We start from the raw sequence: 19,205 nt of genomic DNA on the forward strand, positions 1-19,205 counted from the left end.
GTATGTTTGCAAAGAACCCAGAAAACCAGGCCTTTGGATCAACTATGCATGAGCAGCTTTTAGCTTGAATTCCTCAAAATATTGTCACACAAGCACATTAGATTTATCTTTTGCAAATATCTTACTTTAGGGCTCTGCGTGTCAGGAAGAAGATTGTTGGGGAGAAAATGCCTGTGCAGATGATTGGAGATATCCTGACCACAGAACTGTCGCACATGCAGGCTTACATTCGGTTTTGTAGTTGCCAGCTGAATGGAGCATCTATACTTCAGCAGAAAACTGACGAAGAACCAGATTTTAAAGATTATCTAAAAGTAAGAAAGCTGCATTTTCATTTATTTCTTAAAAACATTTCTGAGTAATTACTATCAATAAGTTTTGTACGTCTGTTCCCTCTGTCTTATCATTCAATAATAAGACATAAGGTTAAATTTTGATCAAGGCTAGGAGAGAATATAAATCCAGGGGTAATAGGTTTACTTTCCTGCTCAGAAAGGTGGACATCTGATGCACCTTCAAATCTGTTGGGGTTGTCTACTGTATCTGGTGCTCCTGCTGCAGTCTCTTCTACATCGGTGAGAGCTTGGTGAAGATTGGGGGACCACTTTGTTGAGCGCCTTTGTTCCATCCACAAAAAGTAGGATTTCCCCGTGGCCAACAATTTTAATTCCAATTCCAACATTTCAGTCCATGACCCTCCTCTACTGCCACGATGAAACCACTCTCAAGCTGGAGGAGCAATACTTAATTCTTTCACCTCCAACCTGATGGCATGATCATCAGTTTCTCTAACTTGCAGTAAATGTTTCCCCCTCCCTCTTCCTCTTCCTTCCATTCCCCACTCTGGCTGTCCTCTCACCTTTCTTCTTTAACTGCCTATCACCTCCCGCAGTGCCCCTCCTTATTCCCTTTTTCCCATGGATACTCTCCTCTTTTATCAGATTCCTGACCCTCCAGCTCTTTACCTTTTCTGCCTATCACTTCCCTGCTTCTTTCTTCCACTCCCACCCACCTGGCTTCACCTATCGCTTTCTAACTTGTACTCCTTCCATTCCCCTCTCCACCTTATTTTGGCTTCTTCCACATGACACAAGACCATACAACATAACAGCAGAATTTGGCAAGTCTGCCCTGACATTTCATCAGGACTAATCCATTTTTCCTCTCAATGCCATTCTCCTGCTTCTCCCTGGAACCTTTCATGGCCTGACTAATTCTTCATGACCTGGATCAACACATTGACGTGTGGAAGCTTGCACGGTTTAAGGACTCCATCAGGCAATGCCAACTCAGGTCCACCCTAATTGAAACGGCTGTGGACATGATGCCAGATAAAGATTGATTCAACCCTGGCTCCTGAATGGACAGACTTGCATTTGCCCCTCCCAGGCCATGCCATATGAAACAACAATAACTAATCAAAATCCTATCACCCTCTGCCTTAAAGGCACCCAGTTACCTGGTCTCCACAGCTGCCTGTGTGCAACAAATTTCACCAATGAAATTCTTCCTGCTCTCATAAATGGACGTCATTCTATTGTGAGGCTGTGCCCTCTGATCCTAAACTCCCCTGCTGTAGGAAACATTTTCTCCACATCCACTCTCTGTAGGCTGTTCAACATTTGATAGGATCCCCCTTCATTCTTCTAAACTCCAGCAAATAGAGGCCGGAACCTTTCATGACTCCTTTTCATTCCTTGAATCATTCTTGTGAACCTCTCTGAACCCTCTCCGATGTCAGCACATCCTATATTAGACAAGGAGCCCAAAACTGCTCACAATACTCTTAAGTCAGTCCTCACCAGTGCCAAATAATGCCTCAGCATTACATCCTTGCTTTTATGTTCTAGCCCTCTTCTCGAAATGAATGCTAACTTTGCATTTGCCTTCCTCACCGCCGACTCAACCTGCAAATATACCTTCAAGGAAGACCTCCAAGTCCCCTTGCACCTCGAATTTTTGAATTTTCTCCCCATTTAGAAAGTAGTGTATGCTTTTATTCCTTCTACCAAAGTGCATGACCATACACTTCCTGACTCTGTATTCTATCTGTCAGTTCTTCGTCCATTCTCCATTCTCCTAATCTAAGTCCTTCTGCAGCCTCTCTGCTTTCTCAACACCACCTTCTCTTCCAACAATCTTCGTATGTCCACAAACTTGGCAACAAAGCTATCAATTCCATCAACCAAATCATTGACATAAAACTTAAAATGAATTGGTCCCAACACCGACCCCTGAAGAGTACCACTAGTCATCGGCAGTCAACCGGAAAAGGTTCCCTTTACTCCCACTCTTTTCCTCCTGCCAGTCAGCCCATCCTCTATCCATGCTATTATCGTTCCAGTAATACCAGGGGCTCTTGGTAAGCAGCCTTATGTTGGCATCTTGTCAAAGGCCTTCTGATAATCCAAGTATACAACATGCACTGATTCTCCTTTATCTATCCTACTTGTTATTTCTTCAAATAATTCCAACAGATTTGTCAGGCAAGATTTTTCCTTAAGGAAACCATGCTGATTTTGGCCTACTTTATCAGATGCCTCCAAGTATCCTGAGACCTCATTCTTAACAATCAACTCCAACATCTTCCCCACCATTGAGCTCAGGCTAACTGGCCGATAATTTCCTTCCTTTTGCCTCTCTTCCTTCTTGAAGAGTGGACTGACATTTGCAATTTTCTAGTTCTCCAGAAACATATCTTGTGATTCTTGATGGATCATTACTACTGCCTCCACAATCTCTTCAACCACCTCTTTCAGAACGCTGGGGTGACTTATCTACCTTCAGACCTTCCAGCCTCCCAAGCACCTTTCCCTTAATAATAGTAACTACACTTATTTCTGCCTCCTGACATTCTAGAACTTCTGGCATTCTGCTAGTCTTCTACAGTGAAGATTCAAGCAAAATACTTAACTCGGTTCGTATGCTATTTCCTTGTCCCATATTGCTACCTCTCCAGCATCATTTTCCGGCTGTCTGATTTCTACTCTCGCTTCTCTCTTTTACTCTTTATATATCTGAAAAAACTTCTGGTATCTTTTTTGATATTATTGTTTAGCTTACCTTCATATTTCATCTTTTCCCTCCTTATGGCTTTTTTAAAAATTTGCCTTCTGTTGTTCTTTAACAGCTTTGCAATCCTCTACCTTGACATTGATGTTTGCTCTATTAAATGCCCTCTCTTTTGTTATTGGATTTGACTTCCTTTGTCAGCCATGGTTGTGTTATCCTGCCTTTAAGCTAATATGATTTGGAAGAGGGGACTGAGTGTAGCGTAGCAAAATTTGCTGATGGCACTAAACTGAGTGTAAAAGCAAATTGTACAGAGGATGTGGAGAGTCTGCAGAGGGATATAGATAGGTTAAGTGAGTGAGCCAAGGTCTGGCAGATGGAATACAACATTGGTAAATGCAAGATCATCCACTTTGGAAGGAATAATAGAAGAGCAGATTATTATTTAAATGGTTGAAAGATTGCAGCATGCTGTTGTGCAGAGGGACTTGGGAGTGCTTGTTCATGAATCACAAAAAGTTGGCTTGCAGGTACAACAGTTTATTAAGAATGTTGGCCTTCAGTGCTGGACGGATTAAATTCAAGAGCAGGGAGGTCATGCTGCAAATATACAGGGTACTGGTGAGGCCACACCTGGAGTACTGTGTGCAGTTCTGGTCTCCATACTTGAGGAAGGATATACTGGCTTTGGAGGCAGTGCAGAGGAGGTTCACCAGGTTGATTCCAGAGATGAAGGAGTTAACTTATGAGGAGAGATTGAGTCGCCTGGGACTATACTCTCTGGAATTCAGAAGAATGAGAGGGGATCTTATAGAAACATACAAAATTTTGAAAGGGATAGATAAGATAGAAGTAGGAAAGTTGTTTCCATTGGTAGGTGAGACTAAAATTAGGGGACATTGCCTCAAGATTCGGGGAGAAAATTTAGGACGAAGATGAGGAGAAACTGTTTTTCCAAGAGAGTGGTGAATCTGTGGAATTCTCTGCCCAGGGAAGCAGTTGAGGCTTCTTCACAAAATATATTTAAGATACAGTTTGATTTTTACATAGTAGGGGAATTAAGGGTTATGGGGAAAAGGCAGGTAGATGGAGCTGAGTTTATGGACAGATCAGCCATGATCTTATTGAATGGTGGGGCAGGCTCGATGGGCCAGATGGCCTACTCTTGTTTCTGCTCCTATTTCTTATGTTCTTATGTACTACTTCTTTGGGACGCATCTATCCTGTGCCTTCTGAATTGCTCCCAGAAACTCCAACCATTGCTGTTCTGTCATCATCCCTGCTCGTGTCCTTTCCTTTCCAATTCTAATGAAGGGCCTTAGTCCAAAACATCAACTGTCTATTCATTTCCATAGATGCTGCCTGACCTGCTGAGTTCCTCCAGCATTTTGTGTGTGTTCCTGCAGTATTTTTTGATGCAATTGTTTGTTCTCCTGTTTGGTGTTCTAGTTGTAAAATGAAGGTCCTCAATTAAATTGCAGTTAAATCTGTTTCCCCTCTTAGTTTCCAGATTGATTTTTAAGGTATTGGGTTAGGGTTTCATTTATCAGATTAGACCATAAATTATGGGAGCAGAGGTAGGTCATTTGGCCCATCAAGACTGCTCCAGCATTTCATCATGGCTGATCTATTTCCCTTTCAGCCCGTCTCCTCCTCCTCTCTGTATTAATTCTCAGTTTCGCACAATGAGGGAATAGATGTTATTATGTTATCTTGAGAAATCAAGATGTTTCTTAGAGCATTTCTGACCAGTAGAATATGATAATATTTTCCAAGATAAAATTTTAAAACTTTAAAGTGTGAACTTTAAGCCAAGTGTAATAGATTTTTTAAAAGCTGATTTAGGTTTAAGTGTTTTGATTTAATAAAAGTTAGTGTTCTAAAATAAACCATGAACTGTTATGCTGAGTAACATAAGAAGTGTACTGGAATACCAGCGGTTCAGCTTGCATATCTGAAGAGTGGAACAGATTTAATGTTTCAGTGATGCATTGTGATATGCTGTAGGTATACAATGTTCTGTTTTCATTTCAGACTTTCAGAATCTGCAGTTTTTTCTTAAATTTTCATCTATAGTGTTTTGGTTTGAGATAAACATATACAGAAAGGACTGTTCAGATATCAGGGTAAATCAGAAGGTGAGAAAGTTCATGACCATTGGGTGTTTCTTTAGTGTTTGCCACAAAAAGTAGGTTTGTTAGATATGACCACAAGGCAAGTGGTCTGCAAATGTGAACCCTTTAGACCTTGAAAGCATGTAAATGAGTTGGAGATGACAGGAAGATTTAGCAGTTTCTCTTGTTCAAGAGTAGCATTTCTCTACAGCAGGATAACACTGTCATCAGATGGAAGCAGCCTGCAATTTATCCACAACTAGTTACAATCTTTGCAAAGCTATCTTATTGAATGTGATAATAAAGCACAATCATAGTTTTAGTGTAAGTATTAGTTTTTATTATCACTGGCATGTTTGGGCAGATGGGGCTCAACAGGTCTGAGATAGATGAGAAGCAATTGAAATGGAAAGGTACGGCCTTAAGAGTGGAAGCTCACGGACACCCTCACCGACTGAATAGAGGCTCACATTCAGAGAGTGTGCATTTGCAAAACACCTCCCAAGCATCACTCCCATGCCAGGTTTTAGCTCAGTAAAATTTCAGCAAATTGCTTCCAATGCATTAACTTCCTTCATTAAATATGAAGATTATACTATATAATGTTCAAAGATATGTTCGAAGTAAATTATCAAAGTATGTTTATGCTACCATACATATACTACCTTGTTGCAGGCACTTACAGGAAAAAAAAGTTCAATAGAATTTTACAAAATATCTATACATTAACAGACAAAGTCTGACAAACAACTAATGAGCAGAAGAAGACAAGCAGCAGTACTGAGAACATGAGTTGTAAAGAATCCTCGAAAGTGAATCAATTCAGAACAGTAGTACGTGAAGTTATCAACATCGTTCAGGAGCCTGATGGCTGTGGGGTAATAACTGTTCCTAAACCTGGTAGTGTGGGACCTGAGGCTTCCATTTATTTGTTTGTTTGTTCATTTATTGATTGAGATACAGTGCAGAATAGGCCCTTCCAGCCCCACGAGCTACACTGCCCAGCTATCCCCCCAATTTAATCCTAGTCTAACCATGGGACAGTTTACAATGACCAATTAACCTGCCAATCTTTGGATTGTGGGAGGAAATCAGAGCACCAAGAGGAAACCTACATGGTCACGTGGAGAATGTACAGGCAGTTACAGGAATTGAACTCAGGTCAGTGGCACTGGAAAACCTTGTGCTGCCCCACTTTACCTCCTGCCCAGTGATAGCGGCAACACTTCCTTGTGAGGCACTCCTTGTAAGTGTACGCAATAGTGCAGAAGGCTTTGCCCAAAGTTCTGTGTAATAAATTGTAACCTCCTCACTTTTGTATTTATTGCCTTAGCAATGAACAGTAATGTTCTGTTCGTCTTTTCTTATGCCTTGAAGTTGCATATTAGCTTTTTGTGAATTATACATATAGGCACGCTGATCCCTCTGCATTTCATAGTCTGTAAGTCTCTCAAACTTTAGTTCATGTGCATTTTTAGTCAGATCAAAAGCCTTCTAACTACAGGATTATCATGTATTGCACGATATTAGATCTAAAATATTCTGACCCTCAACATACTGACCTAGAAAACTATCGCATGTAAACAGCATGAATAAGTCCTCTATGCACTGATGAAATGATTTGCCCAACCAGCATGAAAATTAAATCCTCCAGAATTATTGTATGCTGCTTTTTACTGATGTGTCTAGTTTTCTGTTTTATTCTGGGCCTTGTATTTCCTCTGCAGCCAAAATCTTGATGGAACAATGGGTATTTTCTTAACAAGCATTTCCCTTTTCAAGTTCTAATCAAAATCAATAATAAGCAAATGTAAAAGTAGGCCAGCAAGATTTAGATTTTTTTTGTTTAAAAATTGTTATATCTATGTCATGTTATTGGCCATATGCAATATATTTACTTCACTATTTATTTTCAGTGACGGTTTCACATTTTTTGTCCACAGAAATTGGCTTTTGACCCTCGATGTAAAGGGATGCCTCTTTCCAGTTTCTTACTAAAGCCAATGCAGAGAATTACACGTTATCCACTTATTATTAAAAATGTAAGTGCAATTTTACTTGTGTTACTTGTAGTGCAGATTATAATTGGGAGTCATAAAGACATGGAAGAATCCCATTTAGTCCACGCTGCTTTCTGATAAGAACTCCAGTCAGTCCCATTCCCAATCCCATGATACCTCAAGATTATTTTTCCCATCCAGTTCAATTTGTTTTTAAAATTGTCGATTGTCTAAGTCCTATGCAACTCAAACATTTTTAAGATTTATTCAAAGAAGATTTATATTATGATACATGAAATATCATATAATAAATTAACATGTAAAAGACATTTTACATTAATTTTGTTCCAAATGTATTGTTCAAGGGGGCCATTCCCACTGAAGCTTATTCTAACAAATTTCTCTGGAGAATTTTTATGAAAAGTTACTTCTGAAAAAAAAATAATTCTTTTGCTGTATGGAGGACTTAACTTTCTAAGATATTAAGCAATAAAACTCGATGCAAGGCATGTTTGGAATAATCAATCTTCCCTTCTGTGATAAACTCAATGCTGCCAAAAAAAAAACAAATATGCAAATTACTGATTCATTTAAGGATGTCACACACAACTTTCAAAATGCACAAATACTGGCATATCCCATGTGTTTATTGAAGTAGCTGGTGGTCACCTCATGGACAGTGATTGATTTTAATGTTAAAATAACCTTAAATCTATACGTGTGACTGTTACGAATCAGTTATTGACAATTTAAATTGATTTGTATTTACAGTTTCCAACTTTGTGTATTTTGTTAGATTATTTTTAATAACTATATACCAGCTTTGCCAACCATTAAATCAAAAACAAAGTCCCAAAATGAACCAAAAATAAAAGCTAAAAATGATTGAAGTCCTGGTAATCTGCCAGAGGATATTTACCAATATTTACTAGTTTTTGCACACAAAAATGAAATTTATTTGTATAAAGACCGTTTAACTATGATATCAGATATAATGCTGTGCAATAATTATTTGCAGAATCTATGATATCTTTTCACGTGAGTTAATATATTCACAGTGAACTCTGTAATCTTTACTAATTCTTACTGATAATTCATTTCATAACTGTAGATTTTGGAAAACACTCCAGAGGTCCACGCAGACCATAGCCATTTAAAGTTAGCATTGGACCGTGCAGAGGAGCTGTGCTCCCAAGTAAATGAAGGTGTGCGTGAGAAGGAAAACTCTGACCGCCTAGAATGGATTCAGTCACACGTTCAGTGTGATGGGCTAGCAGAGGTGAGATGTTTGAGTTGGTCTAGTTTACAAATAAATTATACTGTATCCTTCTTGATAAACTGCTCGAAATTTGTGGTTATTTAGTTTTATTGATAACGGGAAAATGCATTCATTTAAAATATTTTTCAGATTAATGAGAAAGGTGTGCTTCCAAGTAATTCCTATTGCAAAGTTCTGCACTTGAAATTATGTTTTAATGAACAAGAAGATTTGGTTCTTACCTGTTTAATATCCCAAAAACTACTTCGCCACTGTGAGTGCAGCCCAGAAGGCTCCTGCACGCCTCAACTTCTGCTTTGCCCACAAAGATTTAGAAATGTCCAGTTATTTTGGCAATGTCTCTGATACCTAGCCTATCACTAGTCCTTTTGTATGTACCAGGATAATTTCAGATTACTGATATTCAATGTCTACAGTCTTGGAGCCATTCCTAACCTATGGACTTCATATAAGATTAAATGTCAGACAAGATCTCAGTAATGAAATTTACTATTTTATTGTTACTCCTGTTTAATATAACAAAGGAAATGAATGCTAAAACCTATGATTAGACAGATCTGAAAAGTGTAGAGTGCCCTGGAGAAAGAAGGGATAAGTTCACATTTCAGGTTCTGTGGTGGGCTTTTTTGATCTGTGATTTTTATAATTTCCTTAAATATATGTTTGGGTAAATCATTATTCGTGAATATTATTCTCATGTTCAATTGTCTGTATGGATTTGTTCATAGCAAAAATGATTAAGAATAGAGCCCATTCTGAATTTAACACCCAAGACATGAATTATTCACTCCCCTTTCCAACTGTTTTATCTCCACAATTTTCTATATGTCTTCAATGTTCAATGTTTGTAGAAATTTGTCCAAAATAATTATTTTATGATCAAATCAAAGCAGCCTTAGACAGAATTTAGTAAGAACAGTGGCACATCACTACTTCAGTTTTGTAGTCAAGTTTGCAGATGTGAATAAGGTTGAAAGGGTACAGAGAAAATTTATAAACATATTGCGTGGTCTAGAGGACCTGAGTTATAAGGAAAGATTGAATAAGCTAGGATTTTATTCCTTGGAACAAGGGGAATTGAGAGGAGATTTGATAGAGGTATATAGAATTATGAGGGGTATAGATAGAATAAATGCAAGCAGGCTTTTCTCACTGAGGTTTGGTGAGACTACAACTAGAGGTCATGGATTAAGGGTGAAAGGTTGAAAGGGAACATGAGGGGAAACTCTTCATTCAGAGGGTCATGAGTATGTGGAATGAGTTGCCAGCACAAGTGGTGCATGAGAGTTCAATTTCAACATTTAAGAGAAGTTTAGATAGGTACACGGATAGTAGGGGTATGGTCCCCATGCAGGTCGATGGGAGTAAGCAGTTTAAATGGTTCAGCACAGACCAGATGGTCTGACGGGCCTGTTTCTGTGCTGTACTTTTCAATTACTCTGTATAGAAATTGCAGTTGTAACTTGGTAATCTAAGTCTGAAGCAAACACTTTGTCGGGGTTAAATCTTCAGTGTTAAATTTGATCTGTGGATTCTACCTGTGAAATCTAATTAAAATTCAAAGTAGATATCAGACTGCATTAAAAATTAATAGTGGCACATCCATTCCAACATAACACTTAAAAAGCCAAAAGGTTAAAGTTGATGAGATAAACATGAGTTCAACACAGATCTTAATAAGGGAGAAAAACCCGGTCAGTATTTAGGGATGGAACTCTTCCAGAGATTCTGCAGTGGATGTGAAGAGGCACAGGGAGTGTTTTCCATTGATGTTAATGAAGGAGATCTGCTGTGATAGAGCTGGTTGTTTTACAAAGTCTGCCTTATTGCTGATTAATTTAAAGGAATATTAAAAATATTTCCAAAGCTTTTTTTTAAATATTCTAATTGTTTATTTAAGATTCAGTTCAACATTTAAAAGTTTTTTTTCAAAGTATTTTGTTTTAGTTCTTTTTATATTTCTGAATGTTTTTAAAAACTTTAAACTAAAATGAGTTAATAACTTTGCTTGTGAATGGGTGGTTGCCTTCAACTCAATTCTTTTTCTCCTTTGGATTTGTGGACAAGACTGGCTCTTACAGTGACATCACATCATTATGTGCTGGAGAAAACATTCAGCCTTTTTTTCATGTTTTTGCTGGGGGAATTGTTAAATGCGCATTATCAGCAGTAGTGAGTAAATTTGGCTTGGTGACTGCAACAGCCAAGCAACTCTTTTCCAGAAACGTAGGTCTTATCTTTTATATGCGGCTATCACTTCAATTTTCAAAAATCTGTACGGGCTACCACAAGTCAATTCCCACTGCTATCTTTGCAATCACACTTGGGATGGGAGGGGTGGGTGTCGGCAATTGCGCCAGCCTTTCTGCTGTATAGTTATATGAATAAACAGTAAACCTGTATGCAATGGACAATGCATTAATGCCTTGAACAAAAGGTCAAAAGAGGAGAGCATTTAAAGATGGTATGAATAGGTTAAATCAATAGACGTTTTGATTTCTTTCTAGAGAGGGAGAGTGGTTGGGGAGATGGGTAAATCAGCTGATGATAAAATGTGTCAGACTAAAAGAGAAGTTCAATCTCGGACTCCTAAAAGTTAGATCTGGATATTTAAGTGGACTAAATATTTACTCTGTGGAGAGCTGCTGAACGATTCTGAATCTCAAATCTACTGTTTTGATTTACCTGTGATTTGTTAATTCATGATTATTTTTTGTATGTGCTTTCTTTGTAGCACGTTACTTTTAACTCCATAACAAATTGTTTGGGACCACGGAAGCTGCTGCACAGCGGAAAGCTTTACAAAACAAAGAGCAACAAAGAGTTATATGGCTTCCTTTTCAATGATTTCCTGCTGCTCACCTACATTGTAAAGCAGTCATTTATTTCATCGGGTTCTGAGAAACTATTCAGCTCAAAATGTAATTCACAGTTTAAAATGTACAAAACGGTAGGTGCAATACAACCAAAGTAACTTAAGAGTGAATATAGTATGCAAATTAGAATATAAGCAATGCTTATGTTTCCCATGCCCCTACATCATCTTCCCCCTCCTCCCCCTTACCGTCCTGCAATCTTCCCTTTTTTCCCCAATAACATTGTCTCCAGGTATCTGGCCATCTCTTCACAACAACAATTTGCATTTGTCTTGTGCCTTTAGCATCGTGAAACACCCCAAAGCTCCAAGCGGTGCTATTAAACAAAATCAACACTGAGGCACATTAGGGACATTCATGCAGAAGACCAAATGTTTGGTCAACACATTGGGTTTAGAGCATCTCAGATGAGGGAAGGAATTGGAGAACTGGGGAGGTGTATGGAGGGAATTCCAAATCACAACCACAGGCAGGGGAGCAAATTTTATGGAGCTTTTAATAAATATATTGAATGTATTGGTTATGATAGTGTTTGTGAGAAAATTACTGGAAGGATCAAAGTGTGTTTAACTGTAACAACCTCTGGACAAGTAGCTGAATGCTTTACAATAGTCTTTCTAGACATGCTCCTTATTTTCTTTTATTACTGTTTTCATTCAGTTGAACAATTCTGAGGGACCTTGCACATTTTCGGTCTCTAGAATGAGTGAGATGAGAGGGGTGTAAAATGAGGGTAGAAGCAAAAAGTAGTAAGGTGAAAAGTAAAAGTGGCAGCCCGGCAAATCCAGGGCAAAAATCAAAAAGGGACACTCTTCAACATAATTGTACAAGGGCTAAGAGTGATGTAAAAGTGAGCCTGAAGGCTTTGTGTGTCAATGCAAAGAGCATTCATAACAAGGTGGATGAATTAAAAGTGCAGATTGTTATTAATGAATATGATATAGTTGGGATCACAGAGACATGGCTCCAGGGTGACCAAGGATGGGAGCTCAACATTCAGGGATATTCAATATTCAGGAGGGATAGACATGAAAGAAAAGGAGGTGCGGTAGCATTGCTAGTTAGAGAGGAGATTAACGCAATAGAAAGGAAGGACATTAGCCGGGAGGATGTGGAATCGATATGGGTAGAGCTGCATACCACTAAGGGGCAGAAAACACTGGTGGGAGTTGTGTACAGGCCACCTAACAGTAGTAGTGAGGTTGGGGATGGTATTAAACAGGAAATTAGAAATGTGTGCAATAAAGGAACAGCAGTTATAATGGGTGACTTCAATCTACATATAGATTGGGTGAACCAAATTGGTAAGGGTGCTGAGGAAGAGGATTTCTTGGAATGTATGCGGGATGGTTTTTTGAACCAACATGTCGAGGAACCAACTAGAGAGCAGGCTATTCTGGACTGGCTACTGAGCAATGAGGAAGGGTTAATTAGCAATCTTGTCGTGAGAGGCCCCTTGGGTAAGAGTGACCATAATATGGTGGAATTCTTCATTAAGATGGAGAGTGACATAGTTAATTCAGAAACAAAGGTTCTGAACTTAAAGAGGGGTAACTTTGAAGGTATGAGACGTGAATTACCTAAAATAGACTGGCAAATGACACTTACAGGGTTGATGGTAGATATGCAATGGCAAGCATTTAAAGATCGCATGGATGAACTACAATAATTGTTCATCCCAGTTTGGCAAAAGAATAAATCAAGGAAGGTAGTGCACCCATGGCTGACAAGGGAAATTAGGGATAGTATCAATTCCAAAGAAGAAGCATACAAATTAGTCGGAAAAAGTGGCTCGCCTGAGGACTGGGAGAAATTCAGAGTTCAGCAGAGGAGGACAAAGGGCTTAATTAGGAAGGGGGAAAAAGATTATGAGAGAAAGCTGGCAGGGAACATAAAAACTGACTGTAAAAGCTTTTATAGATACGTGAAAAGAACAAGATTGGTTAAGACAAATGTAGGTCCCCTACAGACAGAAATAGGTGAATTGATTATGGGGAGCAAGGACATGGCAGACCAATTGAATAATTACTTTGGTTCTGTCTTCACTAAGGAGGACATAAATAATCTTCCGGAAATAGTAGGGGACAGAGGGTCCAGTGAAATGGAGGAACTGAGGGAAATACATGTTAGTAGGGAGGTGGTGTTAGGTAAATTGAAGGGATTAAAGGCAGATAAATGAATTTGTAAAAGGAAAATCATGTCTGACGAATCTCATAGAATTTTCTGAGGATGTAACTAGTAGAGTGGATAGGGGAGAACCAGTGGATGTGGTATATTTGGATTTTCAAAAGGCTTTTGACAAGGTCCCACACAGGAGATTAGTGTGCAAACTTAAAGCACACGGTATGGGGGTAAGGTATTGATGTGGGTAGAGAATTGGTTGGCAGACAGAAAGCAAAGAGTGGGAATAAACGGGACCTTTTCAGAATGGCAGGTAGTGACTAGTGGGGTACCGCAAGGCTCAGTGCTGGGACCCCAGTTGTTTACAATATGTATTAATGAGGGAATTAAATGCAGCATCTCCAAGTTTGCGGATGACATGAAGCTGGGCAGCAGTGTTAGCTGTGAGGAGGATGCTAAGAGGATGCAGGGTGACTTGGATAGGTTAGGTGAGTGGGCAAATTCATGGCAGATACAATTTAATGTGGATAAATGTGAGGTTATCCATTTTGGTGGCAAAAACAGGAAATCAGATTATTATCTGAATGGTGGCCAATTAGGAAAAGGGGAGGTGCAACGAGACCTGGGTGTCATTGTACACCAGTCATTGAAAGTGGGCATGCAGGTACAGCAGGCGGTGAAAAAGGCAAATGGTATGCTGGCATTCTAAGCAAAAGGATTCGAGTGCAGGAGCAGGGAGGTACTACTGCAGTTGTACAAGGCCTTGGTGAGAGCACACCTGGAGTATTGTGTGCAGTTTTGGTCCCCTAATCTGAGGAAAGACATTCTTGCCATAGAGGGAGTACAAAGAAGGTTCACCAGATTGATTCCTGGGATGGCAGGACTTTCATATGAAGAAAGACTGGATGAACTGGGCTTGTACTCGTTGGAATTTAGAAGATTGAGGGGGGATCTGATTGAAACATATAAAATCCTGAAGGGATTGGACAGGCTAGATGCAGGAAGATTGTTCCCGATGTTGGGGAAGTCCAGAACGAGGGGTCACAGTTTGAGGATAAAGGGGAAGCCTTTTAGGACCGAGATTAGGAAAAACTTCTTCACACAGAGAGTGGTGAATCTGTGGAATTCTCTGCCACAGGAAACAGTTGAGGCCAGTTCATTGGCTATATTTAAGAGGGAGTTAGATATGGCCCTTGTGGCTAAAGGGATCGGGGGTATGGAGGGAAGGCTGGTACAGGGTTCTGAGTTGGATGATCAGCCATGATCATACTGAATGGCGGTGCAGGCTCGAAGGGTCGAATGGCCTAATCCTGCACCTATTTTCTATGTTTCTATGTAAACGATCAAAACAGTTTTAGATGAGACTCTTTAATTTCTTGAGCAGGCTCTTATCATAAATGTGTGGCAGAGCCAGTTAATTCATTTTACCTCAGGAAGTGGAACCTCCCTTGAGTGTATACAGGCACGGTTGTTAACTCCAACCTAATGCCCAGAATTCATTCTTTTCTGATTCCTTCAGCCTATTTTCTTGAATGAAGTTCTTGTGAAACTACCGACTGATCCATCAAGTGATGATCCGGTCTTCCATATTTCTCACATTGATAGGGTGTACACACTCAGAGTGGAATCTTTGAATGAGAGGTGAGTTACCAATCTAGCAAACGTTATATCTTATATTATTGTTGCCATGTTGCTCATGGGTCTAAATAAATTAAACAGTGCAAAACAAATCTTCGAAGTGAGTATAATGAATGTGAAACTAATTTCTAATGAAATATTCCATTTATTTGAGTTGGTTCTTGTTTAAGAAAACTCATTGGTGAAGATGATATCAAGTGATATAAAGGTATTACTCAACTTCCACTAACTCTCATGTTGGGGTATTATAGAGCACAGGAGAAACCTCAAGTCTAGTTTCAGAATTTTCCTTGTAGCCTATTTAACTGAAAATAGAACAACATTTTAAGATATCTGGAGAAGATGTATCTCAGGGTTGTATACTTTGATAATAAATGAACCTTTGAGACATCTGAGCACAAACTACAATTTTGCTCCTCCCATTTCCTCCAAACTAAAGGTGTAGCTATGGGCACCCGTATGGGTCCTAGCTATGCCTGCCTTTTTGTTGGGTTTGTGGAACAATCTATGTTCCGTGCCTATTCTGGTATCTGTCCCCCACTTTTCCTTCGCTACATCGACGACTGCATTGGCGCTGCTTCCTGCACGCATGCAGAACTCGTTGACTTTATTAACTTTGCCTCCAACTTTCACCCTGCCCTCAAGTTTACCTGGTCCATTTCCGACACCTCCCTCCCCTTTCTAGATCTTTCTGTCTCTGTCTCTGGAGACAGCTTATCCACTGATGTCTACTATAAGCCTACTGACTCTCACAGCTATCTGGACTATTCCTCTTCTCACCCTGTCTCTTGCAAAAACGCCATCCCCTTCTCGCAATTCCTCCGTCTCCGCCGCATCTGCTCTCAGGATGAGGCTTTTCATTCTAGGACGAGGGAGATGTCTTCATTTTTTAAAGAAAGGGGCTTCCCTTCCTCCACTATCAACTCTGCTCTTAAACGCATCTCCCCCATTTCACGTACATCTGCTCTCACTCCATCCTCCCACCACCCCACTAGGAATAGGGTTCCCACCTACCACCCCACCAGCCTCCGGGTCCAACATATTATTCTCCGTAACTTCCGCCACCTCCAACGGGATCCCACCACTAAGCACATCTTTCCCTCCCCCCCTCTCTCTGCATTCCGCAGGGATCGCTCCCTACACAACTCCCTTGTCCATTCGTCCCCCCCATCCCTCCCCACTGATCTCCCTCCTGGCACTTATCCGTGTAAGCGGAACAAGTGCTACACATGCCCTTACACTTCCTCCCTTACCACCATTCAGGGCCCCAAACAGTCCTTCCAGGTGAGGCATCACTTCACCTGTGAGTGGACTGGGGTGATATACTGCGTCCGGTGCTCCCGATGTGGCCTTTTATATATTGGTGAGACCCGACGCAGACTGGGAGACCGCTTTGCTGAACATCTACGCTCTGTCCGCCAGAGAAAGCAGGATCTCCCAGTGGCCACACATTTTAATTCCACATCCCATTCCCATTCTGACATGTCTATCCACAGCCTCCTCTACTGTAAAGATGAAGCCACACTCAGGTTGGAGGAACAACACCTTATATTCCGTCTGGGTAGCCTCCAACCTGATGGCATGAACATTGACTTCTCTAACTTCCGCTAGGCCCCACCTCCCCCTCGTACCCCATCTGTTACTCATTTTTATGCACACATTCTTTCTCTCACTCTCCTTTTTCTCCCTCTGTCCCTCTGAATATACCTCTTGCCCATCCTCTGGGTCACCCCCCCCCGTCTTTCTTCCCGGACCTCCTATCCCATGATCCTCTCGTATCCCCTTTTGCCTATCACCCGTCCAGCTCTCGGCTCTATCCCTCCCCCTCCTGTCTTCTCCTATCATTTTGCATCTCCCCCTCCCCCTCCAACTTTCAAATCCCTTACTCACTCTTCCTTCAGTTAGTCCTGACGAAGGGTCTCGGCCTGAAACGTTGACTGCGCCTCTTCCTATAGATGCTGCCTGGCCTGCTGCGTTCACCAGCAACTTTGATGTGTGTTGCACAAACTACAATCACCATTGTTTTCTTACAAAAACAATTGTATCTGAGCTTAATCAGACAGCCAAGCTTTGCACCTGCTCCTAATTATAAATTTCATTGTTGAGATATAATGACCAGACCTGAATCCAATAACCCCTAGTTAACGTGCTGCAATTTTGCTATTTATTATTACCAGAAGATGAGGCGTGTTTTAGCTCTGCCACACAGAAAAAAAGTTTCCCCACTCTCCAACAGAATTGGATTTTGTGGGAGATTAAGATTTTAATTAAAAATTATATATTGATTTTTTATTACAAGTTAATCTACCTTGTTATAACCGAACACTTATGTGAGGATGTTATTTGTGGACTTCAGTTCTGCATTTAACACAGTCATCCCCCATAAACTGGTCAGCAAACTGAACACTCTTGGCCTTGGTTCCTCCGTGTGCTCATGGGTCATGGACTTTCTCACAGACCGACCACAGCAAGTCAGAATTGGTAAGCACACCTCCACCACCCTCATCTTAAAAATAGGCACCCCACATGGCTGTGTGCTGAGCCCTATGCTCTACACACTCTTCACACATGACTGCACCCCCCTCTACACCTCCAACTCCATAATTAAATTTGCAGACGATACCACAGTGGTTGGCCTGATCTCGGATGAGGATGAAACAGCCTACAGGCTTGAGGTGGATCATCTGATGGAGTGGTGTAAGGACAATGACCTGGTCCTTAACACTTCTAAAACAAAAGAGATGATCATTGACTTCAGGAGATTAAAGGACAGAGTACACACCCCCCTCCATGTACACGGCGAGGTAGTGGAAAGTGTGGAAAACCTGAAGTTCCTTGGAGTTATGTTGTCAAAACAGCTGACATAGACCACCAACACCTTGCTGCTTCTAAAAAGGGCACAACAAAGACTCTTCTTAAACACAAAATAATCTGCAGATGCTGGGCTCAAAGCAACACTCACAACACGCTGGAGGAACTCAGGAGGTCGGACAGCATCCGTGGAAAAGATCGGTCGACGTTTCAGGCCGGAACCCTTCATCAGGACTGAAAAACTCTTCTTCCTCAGAAAGCTGAAACAGGCCAAACTTCCACAAAAGCTGTTGCTTAACTTCTACAGAAGCAGAACTGAAACCATCCTGACCAACAGCACCACAGTGTGGTATGCCAGCTGCACAGCCACTGAGTGACAAGACCTGCATCGCGTGGTGAAGGCAGCCCAGCGAACTGTCAGGATGGAGCTCCCAGGACTGGACACCATCTATTCCAGCAGACTCAGGAGGAAAGCAATCAGCATAACCAGAGACAACACACACCCCGGCCACTCCCTGTTTGACCCGCTGCCATCCAGCAAGAGGTTCAGGACACTAAAACGCCAGAACAAACAAACTGAGGAACAGCTTCTATCCCAGAGCTGTGGCCTCCATCACACCACTCCCACCACTCCCACAGAACAATGACTGAAACTGTGAGCACACACATGCAGACACGAGGACTTGCACTGATGGCACTTTGTGCATTACTGTGATATTCTGGTGCTGCTGCAACTTATTTTCTGTTACTTATCTATTTAATACTGTTTTTCTATTACTGTCTTGTTTTTATCTACCGCTTTATTTAATTGCCTGAGAGGAAGCCAAACAGAGTTTCATTGTGCCTATGTATAATGACAATAAAGATCACTCAATTCAATTCACTAAGTTTATATTTTTCCTGCCTCTCAGAACAACAGAGCTTTGCTTTGTTTTATACCATTCTTAGCTTGGTGAGATGGCAAAATGCATCACACAAGAAAATACGAAATCTTTATTGTATGTCTAAATCTGTAAATTAAAAAAGATAGTATCTAATTACAGCCTGTAAACATAGCTTTGCTTTCAGTCATGTTAAATAATGCAGTTGCTAGAGTTGGTTACTTTGATCAGCTAGTTTCAGAACAGCGGAGGTTGTAGATATTTTTATTAACTTTTCCAGGATTTAATATACAGGTTTAATGTTGAAAGATTGTATTTTAGATTTTTGAAAGTCTTTGTGGGAAAGTAGTTTAAAACATATGAGGAAAAACTTTTAAGTAGATGCCATACTGAATGTGATATTCTGTGCATTTTGCTTTGTGGTGTAACTAGAGCTAACAGGAAAGGGTTGAGTCAGAGTATCTGGGGAACAT

General features: G+C 40.5%; 1 protein-coding gene across 8 annotated transcripts in view; it reads left to right on the forward strand.

Moving 5' to 3' along the window:
- Positions 1-19,205, forward strand: part of itsn2b (intersectin 2b) — a 224,996-nt gene that overhangs the window by 189,006 nt on the left and 16,785 nt on the right. For all 8 annotated transcript variants that reach the window (XM_063035010.1, XM_063035019.1, XM_063035026.1 and 5 more), the window contains 5 exons: positions 131-314; positions 7,070-7,168; positions 8,238-8,405; positions 11,140-11,355; positions 14,922-15,043. In XM_063035010.1, coding sequence (XP_062891080.1) covers positions 131-314; positions 7,070-7,168; positions 8,238-8,405; positions 11,140-11,355; positions 14,922-15,043 — 789 coding nt within the window. The remainder of the gene's footprint in view (positions 1-130; positions 315-7,069; positions 7,169-8,237; positions 8,406-11,139; positions 11,356-14,921; positions 15,044-19,205) is intronic.

This window comes from Mobula hypostoma, chromosome 2, assembly GCF_963921235.1.
Source record: "Mobula hypostoma chromosome 2, sMobHyp1.1, whole genome shotgun sequence".
NCBI classification, from domain to species: Eukaryota; Metazoa; Chordata; class Chondrichthyes; order Myliobatiformes; family Myliobatidae; genus Mobula; species Mobula hypostoma.